The 19,755-nt window shown below is 42.6% G+C and overlaps 1 protein-coding gene across 2 annotated transcripts in view; it reads left to right on the forward strand.

Annotated features, from left to right (window-relative positions):
- The window catches only part of lhfpl2a (LHFPL tetraspan subfamily member 2a), a 49,131-nt gene extending 30,331 nt beyond the window's left edge, over positions 1 to 18,800 (forward strand). The window contains exons 1-3 of one of the 2 annotated variants that reach the window (XM_008288584.1): positions 960 to 1,041; positions 6,907 to 7,638; positions 17,563 to 18,800. In XM_008288584.1, the coding sequence (XP_008286806.1) occupies positions 7,218 to 7,638; positions 17,563 to 17,819 (678 nt within the window). In that variant the 5' untranslated portion in view covers positions 960 to 1,041; positions 6,907 to 7,217 and the 3' untranslated portion in view covers positions 17,820 to 18,800. Of the gene's footprint in view, positions 1 to 959; positions 1,042 to 6,906; positions 7,639 to 17,562 lie in introns of those variants that run through there. The other variant, XM_008288583.1, reaches the window with a different exon arrangement.
- Positions 18,801 to 19,755: the final 955 nt, after the last annotated feature.

Raw genomic sequence — 19,755 nt, forward strand, 5'->3', positions numbered from 1 at the left:
AGCTAAAACTGTGCACTAGTACCACACTTTTGAACAAATTTCAGGTTTATGCACAAAATAACACTGTGACAGAACACTTATTACTCTTTTTCCAGGTTCTTTTGAGTATACGTTTGACACAAAGCATCACAAAATGCACACTTGTGACTTAAATTTAAGTTTACATGTGAAATGACACTGCAGTAGTACGACTGTACAGTTTTGTGCGATCACTTCAAGCATGCATTACATATACAGTTGCGCAAGTGGTGCGTTAGTAGTATGTAAATACAGTTTAACATGACAGATAAAACAACGCTGTAACAGTACACTTACTGATTTTCAAAGCAATTTAAGTATACTTGCTTAAACTGCAGCACAAATTGCACACTGGTAATATATTTGTTACTTTAAGTTGACATGCAACACTGCAACAGCACACTTTAACAGTTTTTCAAGGTGGCTTTAAGTATACTTCCATGACAAACTTTAGTCAACAGAACTGTATGCTTTGAAGTACTCTTACTTTGACTAAAAAAGTGGCCAATTTACTGTTAATGAGTATAAATAAGTATTAACCTCAAGCATTTGGAAGTGTACCAACCCATTCTATTAGCATACTTATCCAGAGAACCATGCTTAATAGTCTACACTTAAGTTTCTGGAAGTGCAAATGCAATTCTCATTACAGCTGATAGTAAGATGTTGGCCTTGGCTGATTGAAAGTGTTCAGAGAGCAACGAAAACAGAGGAGAAGGTGAGAGAAACTGAGACGGAGGGAGAGAAAGAGGAGAGAAACCCCGTGCAGCTCCAGCTCTTGTTATTTTAACCCAGATTCAGCACTGAAATATGGCCACCATGTGGACCCTCTCAAGAAGTGTGGCTCCGCTGTCGGCCTAGCCAATCAGAGGGGATGCAGTGGTCCGGGAGGAGGAACGTGGGGAGGGTCCGGGAGTCAGGAGTATGAGGGAGGCATTAAAGTGTGTGAGCAGAGGAGGAGAGTCAAGGCAGAGAAGCCACATCTCCAGGAGAGCTGGACTATCCACGGACCAATGGAGACAGGTTGGACGCTCGTCTCTTTTTTCTTAATTGTGCTTAATTGTTTCTTGTTTCCCGACTCCCTGCGTGAACACTTACTCGTGCAAACCGCCTGGCTGATGTAATAGGACGTAAATATGCTGTTTGTGATCTGAATTACAGCCTCTTTGTAGTGTCTCGGGATGCTGAGCAGATGTGCTGAAGTGTTAGGAAAGACTTGCTGTGGAAAACCTGACAGGGGCCTGCTTTGTTATTGACTGCTATTATTACATTTATAGTAATTTACTTTAAGTAACGACAAGGTCAAGACTTCTACCGTCCTCTAATGCCTACATGGAATACTAAGAAAGATGGATGCTGTGTTTAATTATAAGTTGATTGTAACTGTAAGCTTTTCCTCCATGTGTTTTATCTTAAACAGAGCCATTATTAGTTATTTGAGTTCCTCTGTGACCAATCAAATCCTGCGTTCCCTTTCAGTAGCCGCAGAGGCTTCTCATTCAAACAGACCCTCACAGATTATAAACACTTCCTTTGTTTTAAAGTGGCTTTGCTGTTGGGTGACACAAGGCAGGAGACGTGTGGACAAAAAAAAAAGCAGAATTTGTTTGTCGGTTCTTTGTGAGGGGTTGTAGAGGTTTATCTCTAAGGCTTCAGCCAGCTCTAAACAAACGCTCTCCATGGAGACTCCAGTCGTGACAAGTCCATAGATATGTAGATTGTTTCCTGTCAGTGGCAGCGTGGAAAGGCGCTTCCTGCTGTTTTGTTGCTGCGATAACAGAAAAGCTGAGTGGACACTCTGAACTAGAGTTGAGCTTTTTAGCCGTACAAGCAACATTTCTGTTTGGTTCAGTCTAAAATAAATATCTCAATGAATGGATGGCGGTGAAGTTTTTCGAAGACATGCATGTTCCCCAGAGGGTGAACGCTCATGACTTTAATGATAATCTGACTTTTCTTTTAGTTTTTGTCATGAAATTTGATATTCATAATCACCAGAGGGTTTAATGGTAATCAGTGATTCTCAGATGTTTCCAACGGTAGCAACACAAAATTTGTCAGTTATTGCAGAAAATATGGCTTTAAACTTGTTTCATCTATTACTTTGAGGAAAGTTACAGTTTCCCCGTTGCTCCACATAGATCTGATATTGTCTGCCACTGTTATTCAATAATTTTGTCTGTTCAGGCAGATACTTCAATGAGTGTTGAATTAATTTGCTTTTTGTACATAACATATTTGCGAGGTCTGTTTCAGTTGCACTTTTGACCTCAGCTTTGCAAACTTTTTTTTGCAACATTTCAGAATTTTCTGAGATTTTTGATGCAAATTCAAAATGCAAAGTTACATTGAAACATTCACGGTTCCCAGAAGAAGCCCAGTGACTTTGGTGACTGTCTGACTTTTATTGGAGCATCATTAGAAGGTTGATGCGTGTCGCTATTTTGGAGAAGTACCTCCACAGCTGTAGGATGGATCGTCATGAAATTAGGCATAGTCATGTTCAAAACAAGGATTAAACCGGAATGTTATCATTGCTATCACCTCTTTCAGTTACACACTTTGATTTACATTTTTGAAGTATTGTTTTTAAAAAGCTAATGGAAGCAACAGATCTACCCAAAGTTTTTACACTCATTTGAGGTGGTTTTGACGATTTCAAAAAGAGTTATTGTGCGTAAAACAGGAGATAGAAACAGACTTACAAATTCTATTTTAACTTGAATGGCCGATAGCTGTTTCTTTCTTCGTCTTCATCTCGACACAGCTTGAAACATGTCTGATACCAGCTGACACGAGCCAATAATTACTTTCGACTTTTCTCCATTTGTCTCTTGTTTGTTTCTTCTTCTTTGATGGTTTTTTTAAGCGGTTGGCAAACCACTTGATTTGTTTCCGGCTTCTTCTACCCCAAAGCACTTAATGGAAACAAGACCAACTTTACTTGTTTAAATTTTTTTTTTGTGGGATTTCAAAAGTTTGCTTGATAGGACGCTAACGTTTGCTTGCATCTCAAACCGTCACTCTGCCGACCTCAGAGCTTTTTGGGTGATTGTAGAGTCATCTATTCCCATTTATTTTTGTGTGAACTTGTGTTTCTCCGTGATTTTATTTTCCAACTGTCTTCTTGAGCAGTTGCCTACCAGCTTTGGGGCAGCATGTGTCGGATGGCAGGGAGTCTTGTAAGTCCGTGCGCGTATGGGGATTAGCGTTGGGGGTCAGCGGGGTGCTGGGTGAAGTCTGAGGGCCTTAAACTCTTCTGTGTATGTAAACTGAGCCTCAAGTAATCCTCAGTCTCCCTCCCTCGGTAACTCAGAGAGTATAAAAGACATCATAAATCCACCTCCAGCCACACATACATGCTTCACTCTATCTTGGGAAACTTGTGTTCACGATAACTGCCTCAAATCTGCCTGTCTGGGAAACAGCAGGCAGACGTCTGGGCATATGTTGTGACAAATACCAGGTACATTAATAGAAGCAGACTTGCTCAGACTTGTTTTAGATCTACTAACCCACATTCAAGGCAACTTCAGAGAAATTGACCAACATGATGCAACCACACCGCAGTCAAGAAAGGTCAGGGGTTAAGTGTTGAGGTCTTCAAAGCCCCGTGTCCCCCACTCCCCCCAGCTGCTTCAGATTGTTTCAGCTCCGGTGTGTTTTCCAACAATATTCCTGTCAGTGAGGAATTAGTCTTCACAACTGGAAGGCAAATGTTTGACCCTTAAACTGCGGATGGCCCGTTAGTCTTCAATCCTAACGTCAAACATCAGACTCGTCAAAGAGCACCGCCGGGACATCGAGTCGGAGTGGGTGGGAGGAGGAGTTCTTTTTTTAAAAAAGTGCAGTTTGCGAGTGTGCATATGTTCCTGCATCTGTTCAGCGTGAGGCAACGCTTGTGATTCATAAAATTAACTTTGGTCCAGCTCCACAGAGGTGGCTGTCTGTGCCTGTTCTTATGATCTCATCTGTTTTATACAGTCCAAACATACTCTACGTTAGCTCACACACACCGCCCTGCTGCAGACCACAGATCTGGGTCATTTTCTCCGCTGGAAAAGAAGAAGGAGGGGGAACAAAAAGAGAACTGTTGTTGATATCTCAACAGGATGGCAAAGATCAAAGTTTGCGTAAAAGCCCTTACTCACTCGCACACGTTGAGTCTTACTCTTTGAGATGTGACCACAAGGGGGACGGCCGAAGCCTCTTCGACCCTGTGAGGGCACGCCGGGGGCTGGGCGATGGAAACCTCGCAGTGCGGGCAGCACACGTGTCAACAGCGGCCCCCGGCTCCCTCTGCTGCCCTGCCAAACGCTGGTTGCAGAATGACTAACAGACTCCCAAGAGGCAGCAGGGCAGAAAAAGAGACTCAAAGAAAAGAAACAAGTTTCAGCTTTGGCCCAGAGCTGTATTTATAACATGAGCACAAAGGCTTGTATAAGCGCCTTTTAATCTTCTCTGGCGCTCCAGCTTCTGTTTTAATGTATGTTCTGCTTACATTTGTTAATGTCTCCCCTAGATAAAATCTTCAGCTTTCACTAACTTGCAGAGAGCTTGTCTAGTCTCCAAAGAGCTTCTGGGGATCCCCGAGGGCCTCAAATAGGGTGCTGTGATGAAGAGAGTCTTTATTCTTTCACTGTTTGATGGAGGCTGTGATTTCTTTCATCTCAAATCAACCAAAGTTACCTAATGAAAGAAAAACTTCATTTGCAATAAGTGTACTAGGCTAGTTTTCAGGTAGAAGACAAGTTTTGATCCAAATTTTATGCAAATTTTATTGTGAAAGAAAATTCTTTCATCCTTAATTGGGAAGTGGTTCATCAAGATAAACCGTCTGAAGCCAATAAATCTTTGTAAAATAAGTCAAAATCATAGTTGATATCATATAAATTATTTTTCTTATATGGATTCTCATAATTGCAGTTTATATGATGTGACAAATGCATGTTTTCTTCCAAAATCTTATCACATTCCCATCACCTTCAGCTTCAGTATCGTAAGTGAAATGCAGTATACCTGATATACCAGGATGTCCTGTCACATCCAGTCGCATTTTACAGTTTACAAACCAACATGCTTTTCTGGTCATTCTGACCCACAATCCTCTGAGCACCACAAGATATGCCACATACTTCCCTGTGTCTTTATCTAGTATCAAGCTTGAGCCACAAAAAACAGACAAACGGGTGATTTGACACTGCAGACTGCGTGAGCTATATGGACAATCAACGCTTAAAGCACAACATCAAGATGAAGTAGTGTCACATGAATCGTGAATGAAACTGTGAGGGCAGCCGTAGTACGTACTGAAAGTAAAAAGTGAAACTATGCAATCTGAAATGCCATGATAGTCTTCTTGTAATCAGAAAAGGCATCTTTCATAACGCAATTATGTGTCTAGACACATCGTGGAAGTAAAACTTCCTACGTTGCAGGTTACAGTTTGGTCAGACATGCTTGGGGCAGTCAAGGACCGGACCATTTAGATTAAATAGGGCAAGGTGTACAATTATTTAAAATGTCACAGCATATTATTAGTAGTGAAGGAAGTATGAAAATTCTTTAGTTAGTTGTGCACTGGGGCTGCATGATATTGGAAAAAAATGAAATTTGCACATTTTGTTTATACATTGCAACATGAAAAATGCAGATTTATCGGCAAATGCCTTGAATAATTCTGTTGGAAAAGAATCACATGCCTGGAATGATTGGGCTCATTTTACCAGGGAAATAGCTTTTATAATATTTCAAAAACTGAATAAAGCTCTTTGAACCTTTCTAGTCAGTGTATCCAGGAATCTTAAAATCAGAGTGAATGATACTCTATCAGACAGACTTCTCCTCAAGATCAGTCAAAGAGAACTGTGTGAGTTTTGTTTTTGTATCTTAATTCACATTGTGTCTCCTAAAATGTGACTATTACACACACTGCAATGCAAATGCTGAAACTACACATTGGGCCTAAGTACAGAAATATTATCAACAATGTGTATTTAAAGTTTTTTTTTGTTTTTTTTAGAGTAGCCATGATCCGTTCATTGTATGTAACAAGCTGGTCTTATGATTTATTTGTTCAGTAGTAGCTGGAGCTGTCATACTGAAATAGAACGACACAGTATATAAAATTTAAAGATTTAAGTACAAGTACCTTAAGTTTAGTGTTTGACTGCTACTTTCCACCACTTGACAGCACTGTAATCCAGCTGTGACAGATGTGGCCGTGTCGTGTGTTCACGTGCCAGCTGGGAGTCTGCTTCGCGTCTTCCTGATTGCGGTGTCACTGAGTCAGGAGCCTCGGTGTCACCGCGGTTATCAGCGGTCATGTGAAGGCCGGACGGCTGTTGTGTTATCACCCGCTGGCTGACCCCGGGTCAGCTGTGTGGGCCGCTTGATGAGAGGCCTCGGGCTTGTTTTTCTCCCCGTCTGCATCCGCTCCTCATCCCGCTTTTTCCACGTCTATTTTAACCTCGCCATCTCCTTCTCCACAGATACACAAACAAAAGCAGACACGCTCATAAATTGTCTGTTTTTCTATTTTTCATCTTTACAACCTCAGTCGTGAAGATCTGCGGGGTGCAGGGAGCAGGACTCATCACAGATCCTTAAACGCAAACACAGTGGAAGAGGTCCACTTCAAACGAACACACTGCTGCACAACTCAGCAGACCTCCTCTTAAACATCTACACACCTCTTTGCTCCTCATCCTCCACATTTCTGCTTTTCCCTAATAAGACAAGAGAAACGGGAGGCGTAGCTCAGGGCTGCACTTCCTCAAACACAGCAGAAATTACTGATCATCTCAGAGTTTCTTTTATACATGCAATTACATTTTACACATGCAATTAAAGCGCTCACTCTGTTCTTGCTTCTGTTTTATCTCTTAGGTGTGTCTGATGTGACGCCAGCGGGCTGGCTCAGGGAACACAACTTCAATACAATGTAGACACCAAAAACCTGGCAGAGTCAGAGTCTGAAGACCGAGCCGACAGAAGGAGGGCGAGTTCAAGGAGGAGGAACAACAGCTGTGCCGGAACAGCAGCAGAAGATAAGAAGTGACAGAGAGAAAAAGAGGAAGACTGTGAATCATTGACCAGAACCTTTAGTGAACAATTTATTTCTGTGCAGTATTCACTCGCTGTCTGCCAGAGAAGGATCACAGCTCCTACGCAGAGGGACTCATCCAGCCGCCGTCAGCATGTGCCATGTCATTGTCACCTGCCGCTCCATGCTGTGGACTCTGCTGAGTATTGTGGCTGCCTTCGGAGAGCTCATCGCCTTCATGAGCACTGACTGGCTGGTGGGATTCCCGCGCACGCCCGATGCCGTCTTCGGCCCCCATGGGGCCACCACAGCCGGGGAGGCTTATAGACCCACTTTAGGCATCTACGGCCGCTGTATAAAACTGCCCCACCTGCAGCGGGGAATACTGTGCGGACCCTACGCGGTGCACTTTGGGGAGATAGCCAGCGGGTTCTGGCAGGCTACTTCTATCTTCCTGGCGGCGGGGATCCTCCTGCTGTGTGCCGTGGCGTTCATCTCGGTGTTCACCATGTGCTTCCAAAGCATCATGAAGAAGAGCATCTTCAATGTGTGCGGACTGCTGCAAGGGATCGCAGGTGAGATGCAACACATGTGTTTAACTTATTTAATATGCGACTCGGTCTATCAGAGCTAGAAGCTGTGAACGCAGGAGGAAATGGTGGATCGTCAACTGTCCAACAGTTCTTGAACTACACATCTGTGATGTGTGGTTCTGGCAGCAGATTTAGTCACATCTTAGCTTAAAATTTTGATATTTCATCAAAAACACTTATGTTACATGTCTTTTTTTCAAAATTTTGTTTGCTGTAACTAGATCTTAATCATTTGGGTCATCGTGGTGCAACCATAAAACCACAACTAACTCGGCTGCGACCAACAGTCGTGACAGTTTTTATTGGCTGAATTGCAGGCTGTGTTTACACGCAACAGATACAAGATGAGTTCGGAAGCAAATTAAAGCAGTAAAATATCTATAGTATGTAGAGTCAGCATTTTTTTCCAGTATTGGTAACACCTGTAGGGGTTTGGAAAATGTTGTGCGTGATGATTTCAGTTTAATGATTTTTGTGATTTATGTTATCATAACTAATGCATGAATTACATTTCAAAATACTCACACTTTGAGTAAAGATGTCACAGGAAGTGCCCACAAACTGCTTGGGCTCCAGTGGGTTACAGAGTGATCGCTGCCTGCTCAAGGCTTCTGTTCCTGTCAAAGCTTCTATGTCTAAAAGCTTCAAGCCCAAATTGGCTCCTGGTCAGATATAAAGTTTCTACCAAACTCTGTCTGTTTGATTGATGAACAGCTTTAGGAACCTTCCTCCCGACTATCTTTCTGATCTGTGACTTTATGAAACCAGTAATCCGACATCCACACTTCATGCAGTGACACAGTAAGCTGGGTCACTTTGTACACATATGACCGAGAGCAGAGCATGTCAATGCTTCTAAGAGGGACTGCAAATCTCTGCTGTCATCCAAACATTTAAAAAGTATTTTCCCCTCCTCCCTGTGATGGCTGGCCGTCCCTCTGCCCTCAGGTGTGTCCGGTTGGAACAGCTGTGCTTTTTGGTTTGACAGTGTGTCTTACAAACTAATTCTGTTTGAGGACAACCTGACTTTTAGTCCCACCCATGAATGTGGCTACAACCACACACACCTGAATCTGTGTGATTCCTCTTTTTTCCTGAGAAGGAGCCAGTTTGTGCTCAGAACTTTCAAATATAGCAATATTTTATTCTGCTGTTTGGATTAGAAGAGAAAGACGTGCATGAGTTGTGTTCTGATCTAAAGAGAGCTGCGCCGTATTGTTTCTGTTCATTCCTGTGGCGTCCACCGTTCATCAAGGTAAATGAAAAGTTCTACTCTCAGCTAAACACATTCATTACAAGAACCACAACTACCACTGCTAGAATTATGTGTTTTATACTCGTGGAGCCTTCGGTGAACTTTTACCCAAGCAGAAGTTAGAGGTTTTCAAAGAGCTCGGTATCTTGTTGTCGTCACTTGGGGCAACTGCCACCCAAATATTTACTTTCTACTCAGTCAGCTGGAGCTTTTCCGACACTCGGTTGGCCTGAAAGCGGTTGAGTGCGCATGCGTATCTGTGTTTATGTGTGAAGGGTGTGTGTCTTCTGCCTGTGGTTGAGGCCAGATCTCCACTGAGGGCCACTTTGACTCCCTGTGGTGAATTATAGAAGGGAGGAGGCCATGAGATCATGCTCGCTGAGCCTCCCCTTTCTTCTCAGGCTGTAGCCCTCAGCTGTCCACTGATTATGGCTGTCCTCCCCCACAAGTTGTTTATTTGGTGCAGGCCCAAACAGAGAGGTGGGCGTGTGGTGAAGGACATGCCAAGCAGTAAACCCTGCTCTGTGCTGACCTGACACACTGCTGAAACCCATTCAACTAGGGAGTGATGAATGGCTGCTTTAAAGCTCCCTCTACTCAGTAAGCTTCTAATCGCTTAATATGAGCGCTTATCTGGGGCATTATGCATGCTATTTTTTAAATTGCATTTTTAAATCATTACATGTGATCAAGGCCCTTGATTTGTAAGGAATTTAGGCATTCGTTCTCAGGTATTTCATACAAGAACTGATTTTCAGTAAAAGCTTCTTTTGGCAAAGTAGAAAAGAATTGTTGAAATTCTCCATTTTTGTCCCACTACAACAAAAAGAAAGCGTTATTTAACTATAGTGGCTTGTTTTTCTTGCAGTTTTTTGAAGCTAGAAGTAGAGAGAACTCGAACATGTCTTTTGTGCAGTATAGCAAAGTTATAATATCATAAATCATGAAAAAGGAAAAAGCAAAAGTTGAATTTATTAAATCAATTATGTTCCAAAAAATGAAAAACTTCTTCCAAATTTCCAGGTTCTACTAACACTTGAAAAAAAATGGCGGCTGTACATACTTTAGATATTTAACTACTTACATTTTTAATTTGTTTTCATCCTTGTCTCGATCTAAACACAGCCTGCAGTTCAGCCCAGTTCAGCTAAAAAGAATGTTGTCACGTGTCTTATCAGTTGCAGTGAAGAGTGCAGAATTTCTTAGTTTTTGCAGAATCTGGTCACGACAAGCAGCTTATTTTTACCAAAACTTTAAAATGAAACATGTAGAGTTAAGTGATTTTGATGTAATATCGCAATTTAAAGTTTAGATTTGGTGAATTTTTACAATGAAACATCACTGATGAGTAGTTCAAGGACTGTCAGAAAGTTGTAAATCTGACTTTCCAATAAATAATGTCTTTTAGGCCATTTTTAGTTGTACTTTTTTTAAAGACAACATGCCTTTCCAACATGCTGGAGGGTTTTTGGGGTGCAGAGGGTTCATACAACAGTTGCTAGATGTAGTCTTGAAACAGCTCCTGTTTTATGAAGCGTCACATGTAAATTTCACAGTGACAGCGTGAAATGCAAGGATTGTGTCTCGCTCTGTTGTAGAGAAGCTACAAAATATTCAGAACATACAGACCAGCAGCAGGAGGTGATTTATGCAGCAGCAGTGGTTTGAGAGGTTTCTGTAGATGTTTGTTTTTGTTGTGACTCTGGGTTGCTGCTTGGGTCCGTTATAATTGTGTAAATGTGAGCAGATGCATTGTTTGTAGCGAGCACATTCCAACTCCAGAGCCACCTGGGAAGCCTGCAGGCGAATGTTAAGTAATACTTGAAATATTTTTGGTGCCCATTTTCTTTTAAGTACAAGTTTGACCTTTTGCTTCGTACAAGCCGTCCTACAAGCCCTTAAGCTTTGTTTTCTAACACGACCCGTATGCAATTTACAATCAATGGCATGTTTATCACTTAACATTTGTTGCACAGAACAAAACATCACAACTTTGCAGGAACATTTTTCCATTTAACTAGCTAATTACTGAGAACTCCCTGAGTCCACGGTCTCTCTGCTGCTGTTTCCAGATAAGTCTTGTTTAACGAAAACCCTACAGGTGAAGATGACAACATTGTAACCTAATAAATATTAAGAAGCTTCCCCAGTTGATAAATTACATCATGACAAATTTTTTGGGTTCATTTGTGGTACAAGTTTTCTTAAATGTTATCCTAAAAAATGAGGGGCTATTTATCTAAAAATGCAATGATTTACATAAATTTACAGAACAGAAATCTGAACATGTGATAAAGCCAGGCTTAAATTCTTGTCTAATCTTGTTGACGTATTAGAGTCAGAGTTTTTACAGATCGGCTTTTGAATATCTCTGTCGTCACCCAATAGATTAGAAAATACTGTCGACAGCCAGAGAAACTCCACTTTCGCGATGCTTTCAGAATAAATGTTCTGTGAATCAGGCTGTAAATGATATAAGACCAAACCTCTTAGTAAAAGCTACATATAGTAAGGATTACACTTGAAAAGTTCAGTGCTACTGAAGTTGAAGCTCAGAGTATAAACGAAAAACTCATTCTGAGGAAACGGTCTTTGTTAAATAAACAAACATCTAAATCTGTATTTTGTATGTTTTCTTTCAATTAGTCTAAAAGAATCAAAATGGAAGCAAAGGAAGATGCTCAAAAAGTCGACTGGTACCTTTGCAGTCAGCAGTTTGGGTATCACAGCTCAACAACCAACATGGCAGATCATCTAAAAACAGCAGCGAACTTGTCTAGTCCTCAACAGTTCTTGTGCTGGATCACCAGTGTATATAGTTCTATGTTCAGAAATTAGGTGCACGCTGATCTCATGCAACTCCCTGCAATTGATTGTTTGGTCAAGTTATGTTGACCAAGATTTTCCTTGAATGTAATAGTGTTATATCATTTGAAAAATGCCAGTCTACAGTTTGTACAAAGACCTGGAGACCCGGTTTAGCTGATGAAAGCAGGGAAATGCACTGCTGAGTCTCCTCATTGTGGAGAGGATGAGGACGTGGAAGAGGAAGAGGAAAGGGGGCGAGAGGAGCTTCAAACGACCAAAGAGGCCGGGGGAGTTTCCTTCACGACTCTGAAGCTCAAGTCCGATAACCCTTTACTCATTTCAACCGCAGGAAGAGATAAGAGCTGGTCAACTGCCTGTTGGACATCCAACAGCATCGCTGCTTCTTCTACTTCTTCCGACATCCGTGAGCTTCCTACGTTACAGTCTTCATCTGTCTTTCCATGAGGCTGGTGAATGATATCACTCTGACTTGATATCCGCCAGCGGGACTACCACACCGACCTTCTACTAATCATTATTTCCACGGTGCGTGCCGACCCTCCGGTAATGAGAAAACTGGAGCCAGACGGCAGATGTTTGGGGAAGTGATTGACCTCAGATGGGGAGATGGGGATGCTGCTGCCAGAGATGGTCACGTCATTGCACTGGAGTGGCTCCCAAGACCATTAACCTCATCTTCACATACACTGATGTCACTTTTTTACTTCAGACTCTCGTCCCCTGCGACACACTTTCTGAGTGTCTCGGATGCCTTTAAACTGACGGTTCGTTGAAGCTCAGGTGGTTTTGAGATTTCAGCTGAAGTCAACCTCATTCCCTTCACTTTACGTAAGCCAATGGCTAAAACAGACTGACTTCTACTGAGGGTCAGTCGGCTGAACTTTGTCTCCTTTTAGGGCCCCTAAAGGCTTCTTATGCGCCAGTTAGACTACCTGTAAGTGAATTCTCTGTACATTTACTGAAATGCCTTCACTCATGCAGAGTTTCAGCAGAGAGGGATTAGAGACAAGACGGCAAACAAACCGGGCCGTAAAACCGTCTCAGATTCTTGTGCGTTCGGTGGCGAATGCTTTTATTACCTACCATAAACTTTCCTTCCAGCCGTGAGTCACAGACCTCATTACAGGTTTAACCGTTGACCATGACTAAGCTCCAGGCTGGAAGTGAGGGGAACGAAACACTGACTTACAGGAATTTACGCTGCGTTATTGAGTGATGATGGTTCTGACGTAAGTTATCGGGCGTTACACAGAAGAGGAAAACAGACTTGTCAGCTCTGCTTGATAAGAAATAAAATCTCCCATGCGTTTAATAGCTTTCCTTGGACATCTGCGTTTACAGTGAAGGTGTAGAAAGACTTTGCTACTTCAAAACTGCAGCATTTTAAAGTTTTACCTACAATACAGCTGCTTTGATTGAACCTTAGCCCAGCTCAGTTTAACCTCCTGAGCCTGAAGCAGTTTCTAGATGTTGTTCTGCTCCTGTTGCATTTTTATTCACTGTGGCTTTATTTTAACATCAATAGAACGTAATATCCCTCTATGGAAACAAAACAGACAAGGCTACAAGTAGAGAGAACTCAGAAATGTGTTTTGGGCCGTTTGACTTAGTTATAATGCTTTAAATCATTAAAAATAACCAAACTGTGATCAACATGTGCAGCATTTTTCCACGTGGTCACAGGTGTTACCAACGCCGAAAGAAAAGATAGCTCCACATAGTATGGACGTTTTACTACCTCTTACCATTTTTAATTTGTTTCCACACTTGTGTGCTATCTGCTCTTTATAGACATCGCCTGCAGTCCAGCTGAAAAATACCTGATTTTTTGGTCACAGCTGAGTCACCCATGGCCTTACAGCTGCACTGATGAGTACCAGCATCATTTTTTGTATTTTACAGAATCTAGTTAGAGCAAACTTTTAAATAAGACATAAATGAAATATCACGATTTTAAGCTTGGATTTGAATGAAGAATGGCATACCACAAAACAACAACAACTTGTACACACTCTTTCACACTCTTGTGCACATCTGATGAGATATTTCAACATGCTGAATGTTTCTTTTACAACTTGCTGACGACTCCTAGCTTAGATTCGGTCAATTTAAGCTAAAAGAGCCATCTGAAAATTAAAAATCTGACAATTACGTTTGTTTTTACAGTTTCTGGTGCTGATAAATGGTGTAATTTAAGTGTTTTTTGAGACAGCATGACTTTCAAACTGGATTTTGGGGTTCAAAGGGTTAACTCAGTACTTAAGAGGAATAAAACAGAGTTCAACAGCGAGAGAACACAACTCCTCTCACTCCTTCACGTGACCATCTGTGTCTTAATCTCCCTGCTCTCGCCAGTGTTTCTTTTTGCCCTCTCGTCTTTTCCTGGAAAGGAGTGAAGTGGCCAGATTTCTCGGAGCAGACCTGCTGCGCTGCATTTACATGGTGGAGGCTGAGGTTAGAGAGGAGTTTGGGGGGGCGGCTGGTGGCAGGGAGGCAGGGGGGCAGCTCTCAGCGATGGATTGATGGCGGAGAATTGACAGTTTGGAAGTTAACGGAGACAAGAGCCAGCGCAGGGGGGAGTAGTGAGGCTGGGAAGGTGGAGCGCAGTGGGATCTTAGGTTAGAAGGTCCGGCTCTGAGGTGGAGGTGGGGGAGAAGGGGGTTGGGAATAAGTTTGTGTGTGTGGAGGGGTGGGGGGGTGTCAGAGGAGGGGTGGGGTTGGGAATTAAAACCATGCCTTCAATCCATCACCGGAGCCGGTCTGGACGTCAGGGCGATGCAGCAACATGTGGAAAGAATTTATGACCTAGTTTTCATTTCCTTGTTTAATACGATATTGGGTGCTTTAAGAGAATGGGAGGAGGAAGAAAGTAAGTGAGGGAGAGGAGGAAGAGAGATTAGGAGAGAGAGACTGTTTCACCTCCACACTTGTTTTCATGAAAAAAAAAACCTTACAGCTGAAATCCACATTCCCTGTCTGGCTCATTTATTATGTGTCATTTTATTCATGTGAAGTCGAGCTCTGATTGGTGGCAGGCTCCTCGCCCAGCTGGCTGACCCATCACAGGAGAAAGCGCAGAGCAGAGGAAGCCACATGACAGCAAAACGAAGCTTGTTTTTGCATCTATGAGACAAGCAGTGCGCGTTGAAGCAAAGCCAGCGAGGCAGCAGCGGCAAGAAGTGGGTCACGGTAACACAGGAAGCGACCTCGTCCTTCCACAGAGACGCAGGACGCCGGAGGGTCGGCCGGTGACCGGGGCAAGCGGGGGAAGCCCACCGGCTACCTTTTCCTGTTGTTCTCTTCGCTCTGTTGTGCGCTGACCTGGCAGGGTTGTGTGTCAAGATTTGAGCCCGGGGTCGCTCTTTCCTGCAGCACCGTGGGTCTCGCTGTGGTTATCTTCAGCCACATTTTAGAGAGGAAATCTGGAAAGCTTTTGTGCCTGGTCCAACGTTTTCCTTCTGCTTTTTTGTCCCATTGGGATGCTTTGAATGTCAGGACAACACTTTGGCAGCAGAGTTCTTTTGTTTTAGCAAGAATAATTGGCTGTAGTCTCTCAAAACAGCAGCAACACTTCACTGTCACCCCCACAAAAGTAGCATTTACCAGAAGTGATGAACCCCAAAAGCAGCTAACGGGTTTGAAAGGCACGTTTTCCTATGAAAATCAAGAAGTAGCACTGTAGAAACCATGAGACTGTTCAACTTTCCAACAGTCCTTAAACTACTCATGATGTAACAAAGTCTAAACTGTGTTAAAAATCACTTTTTTGTACATCCCTCATTTAAACCATTTGCTCTAATCAGATTCTGTAAAAAAAGACTTCTGCGTTCCCGGTGCAACTAATAGCAATAAAATAAGCCACATAATACAATCCAAAAGGACTAGACAGAGATCTAACTTAAATGTATGTGAATATTTGACCTGATTCTGTTCTGCAGTAGTAGATTTATCAGGAAAACGTGCTCATATGATGTGAATTCATTTAATTCCTAATTTTATTTTTGACGTTTTTTAAAAGGTAGCTTCTTAAATTTCATTAAAGACGTCCTAAAAAGAATTTAACATCCCTAAGCATGCAGACATCCTTCCTCCTGCAAAGCACCCATAACTGGTGTCTAAACAGACGGATTATACACTGTAACACAGCTGTAATCATATTTAATCATATGTGCTTGAAATCCGAGGACAAATACTTACAGCGTGTTATAAAAGTGTTTAGACATGTGCACAAAATCACAGGCAGGTTTATAAACATGTGGATGTGAATGTGTGGTGCTTTAAATTGAATCTTGACTTTGGAAACAATAGCTGGGCTGAAAAAGGCTTCACTCGAAGTCCATGTACTCGCAGCGCAACAGTAAAGAAGTAAATCATTGTCTGAACATGCAACACAAAAAACGTTGTTGAAGTAACTCGATGTGCCACAAACCACATCGAGTGTTAGTGTCCCGCTGGAAACTTTGTTCTGTTTTCTTCTGTGCAACATGCGGAGATGTCAGCATTTATTAGTTGTCTGTGTTTGGTTGTGTATTGTGTCACTTTTGTGCTCATCCGTGTGCAGCTGCGTCCATTTGTGTGTGTCAAAGAGTGGTGAAAAACTCCGACATCAGCACTCTGTCAGTAGCTGCCTCCCTGCACCAGATCCAGTCTCTGGTGACTAAGAGCCGCCGTCGTCTCGACTTAGACTCACAGCATGTTACTTCATCGTTACAAGCGTATTAAAAGATTGCCGAAGCCACAAAAACAGTCCTAATCTCATAACTCGGTTGTAAATAACAGGCTATTAAGCTTTTGTATGGTGTTTGTATAAACTAGTTTTGTGCTGAAGTGAAGCGGCAGAGCTGCAGACGTGATGTGTTCACTTACCGACATACGTCGTGAAGCCACAGCTGAGCTCAGGAAATTTCTTGTAATACGTCTGACAACAGTCTTAACTAAAGCCAGTGGATTCAGTAGGAAGCTTTCTAAGTGAGTTAAAGCTTCCACAGTTTAGTCACTGTCATATTTTGGGGTATGGAAACCTCAGTCGTTTTAGGGGCTGCTGTGTGTGCTGTTTTGTATCATCAAAACTTGAGTTAACCCTCTGCTCCTGTCACATTTCTACTCACTGTGGACTCATTTTTCACTGCAGTATAAAGTCCTGCACCTTTTTGGGAACAGAACAACCATGATTAGAACTAAGGAGAACTCAAAAATGTCCTTATGCTGGATAAAAATAAGTCATAATGCCATGAATTGTATAAAAAAAAAGTAAAGAAAGATCTAAAACTTCTAATTTTGAAATAAGACAAGTTGAACAAAATGATTTTGATGAAAAATAATGATTTTAAGCACAGATTTGGTTAATTTTACTGCACTTTACACATGATTAATTCAAGTTTAAAAGTTAAAAATTCAACTATCTGTTTTTACAGCTTCTGGTTCTGATGAATGAATCAATTTTGGTGATTTTGTAGGACAAAGGGTTCTCTAAGGGATGAAAGATGGCAGAAACCACATAAACAGTTCTAATCTGATTAGTTAATCCTAAATATGAGGCTTTCCAGGGTATCTACTGTATTTGTACAGACTAGTCTGGTACTGAACTGAGCCCTCTGAGCCGTAGACATGATGTGTGTGCTTACTGACATACATCATGATGCCACAGCTTAGCGTGGAAAAATTCCCACCTGCGCTATGACAAAAACTAAAGCCTGTGGATGAAGTAAGCGAGTGAGTTAAGACTCGTGTTCTGGTGTGAAACAACCACAACAGTCTCGAGCGCTGCATTTAACCACCAACACTTGAGTTTACATGCTGTCTGTCTGTTTTTCTTCTCGCAGGTTTGTTCCTGATCCTGGGTCTGATGCTGTACCCTGCTGGCTGGGGTTCAGACAAGGTCCAGCTGTACTGCGGTCCAGACGCCGCTCCGTACCGGGCCGGGCTCTGCTCCATGGGCTGGGCCTTCTACACTGCCATGGGCGGCACCGTGCTCACCTTCGTCTGCGCCGTCTTCTCCGCTCAGGCTGAGATCGCCACCTCCAGCGACAAGGTTCAGGAGGAGATCGAGGAGGGCAAGAGCCTGATCTGCCTCCTCTGAGGCTTGGATTGTCCTTTGGGGGGGAATGAGAGAGGAAGAAGAAGAATGCAGCAGAGACGGGCCAATAACGATCAACCCCTTGCTCGTCTGTCTGTTCTCATGAGGCCGGCCTGTGAAGTGGAGGCCCCTGCATTGTTTACCACTAAAACTGACTCTGATTTTGTTTCTGTTTTGTGTTTATGTGGGAGAAATCTACAAGTGCCAAGTTTTTTTTTTTTTCTGTGTCTTTGTCTTTCTGCCACTAGAGGTGCTGTCTGTTATTGTATTCATGTTAACCATGTGGACGCCCAGAGAGGCTTTGTCTGTCGCCACATGTTCTGTAAATAAGTGTGATTATATATATTTTGTACATAGTTATGATCGCGGAATAATTTTCAGCTTGATCCAGGCTGAGCTGATGATGTCTCTCTTGCCTTTAAAAAAAACAACAAAACAAACAAACAAAAAAAACCCACTGGTGTTTTTCTGCGCCAGACCACAAACCAGCACACCTGGATCTGTTAACCGTTTGCCACGTGTGAGTATTAACTCAACAAGGGAACCACTACTCAGTCAGAATAAACTGCTCCCAGAAGAAAAAAGGCCTTTAGCTCAGAGTGGATGTCCTGTAGAGCTCACAGAATGTACTATTTGAATGACTAATGTGTTTGTAGACCCTTGAAATGTATCGGTGGAAATGATTCTTCACACGGACTGCATGAGGACAAGCGAAGGAAGCTCTGTGGTGTGTTTTTGTTTGTCAAACCCTGACATGAAGCAAGCTTAATCCTAGCCAACAGCCCGTGAAGAGTATGGTCCTCCCTCAGCAGACATCCAGTAACCTGTGCACAAAATACATGGACTGAATAACGAGGACACATACGATAAACAAATGAAGTATTGCTGTTGTTAGTCTGGTTTCAGGGAGCGTGTCGAGTCATAGATAGTGTGCTATCTATTCTGATTTGTTTCTGCCAAACGAATAAAGAGAAGGGAAAACGAGCAAAGTTTGAGTTTTTCTGCAGTGAACGCCTGGCTGTGTGGGGAGGAGGGAGGAGACGCAGCAAGTGGAGCAGCCAGCTTGGTGCTGAGACCTCGGTTTGGCCCTTGAGGTGGGGGTGGGTACGTTTTCCAGCCAGCGGGTGATCAGTTTTTCCACTGATGCAGAACTGAACTCTGCATGTGTGTCTCTCAGAGTGTGTGTGTGTGTGCCTCATATTCAGAGGTGGAATGAAAGAAAGTGCATTTTCTGAAGTACAATTTTGAGGTAAATGTCTATTAGATGTCACATTAAACTGTAACAGGAGGGAAGGGGCTAAATAAAACGCCATATGAAACAATGCAGTTAATACAAAGGATATATGTTATGCAGCATCGTCACTATTTCGATGGAGTCTCATGTGGTGATGCTCCATCACTTCAGCGTGACTTTAAAATAAATATTTCATAGATCAAATCCCGATAGCTGTCAGAAACATTGAAAAAAAAAGTGCATATTTCCCCAAAATCAGTTAGACCTAAAAGCTACCTTGCAGATAAAGCAACATAAGGAGTTTAAAAAATGAAATGTGGTTATTCTTGTTGGTTAAAATGTTAGTAGAACTTGAATGTTTTTTATTATCGTCTTTCTAATTTATCATCTCATGAATGAGAAAGGGCTGCAAGGTGGCGCAGTTAGTAGCACTGTTGCCTCGCAGCAAGAAGGTTGCCGGTTCGCGTCCCAGTGGGGGCACCGGAATCTTTCTGCGTGGAGTTTGCATGTTCTCCCCGTGCAGCGTGGGTTCTCTCTGGGTTCTCTGGCTTCCTCCCACACAGTCCAAAAACATGTTGAGGTTAATTGGTGATTCTAAATTGTCCGTAGGTGTGAATGTGAGTGTGCTTGGTTGTCTGTCTCTGAGTGTGGCCCTGTGATACACTGGTGACCTGTCCAGGGTGTCCCCTGCCTTCGCCCTAAGTC

This window comes from Stegastes partitus, unplaced genomic scaffold (assembly GCF_000690725.1).
Source record: "Stegastes partitus isolate 25-593 unplaced genomic scaffold, Stegastes_partitus-1.0.2 Scaffold566, whole genome shotgun sequence".
Lineage (NCBI taxonomy): Eukaryota > Metazoa > Chordata > Actinopteri > Pomacentridae > Stegastes > Stegastes partitus.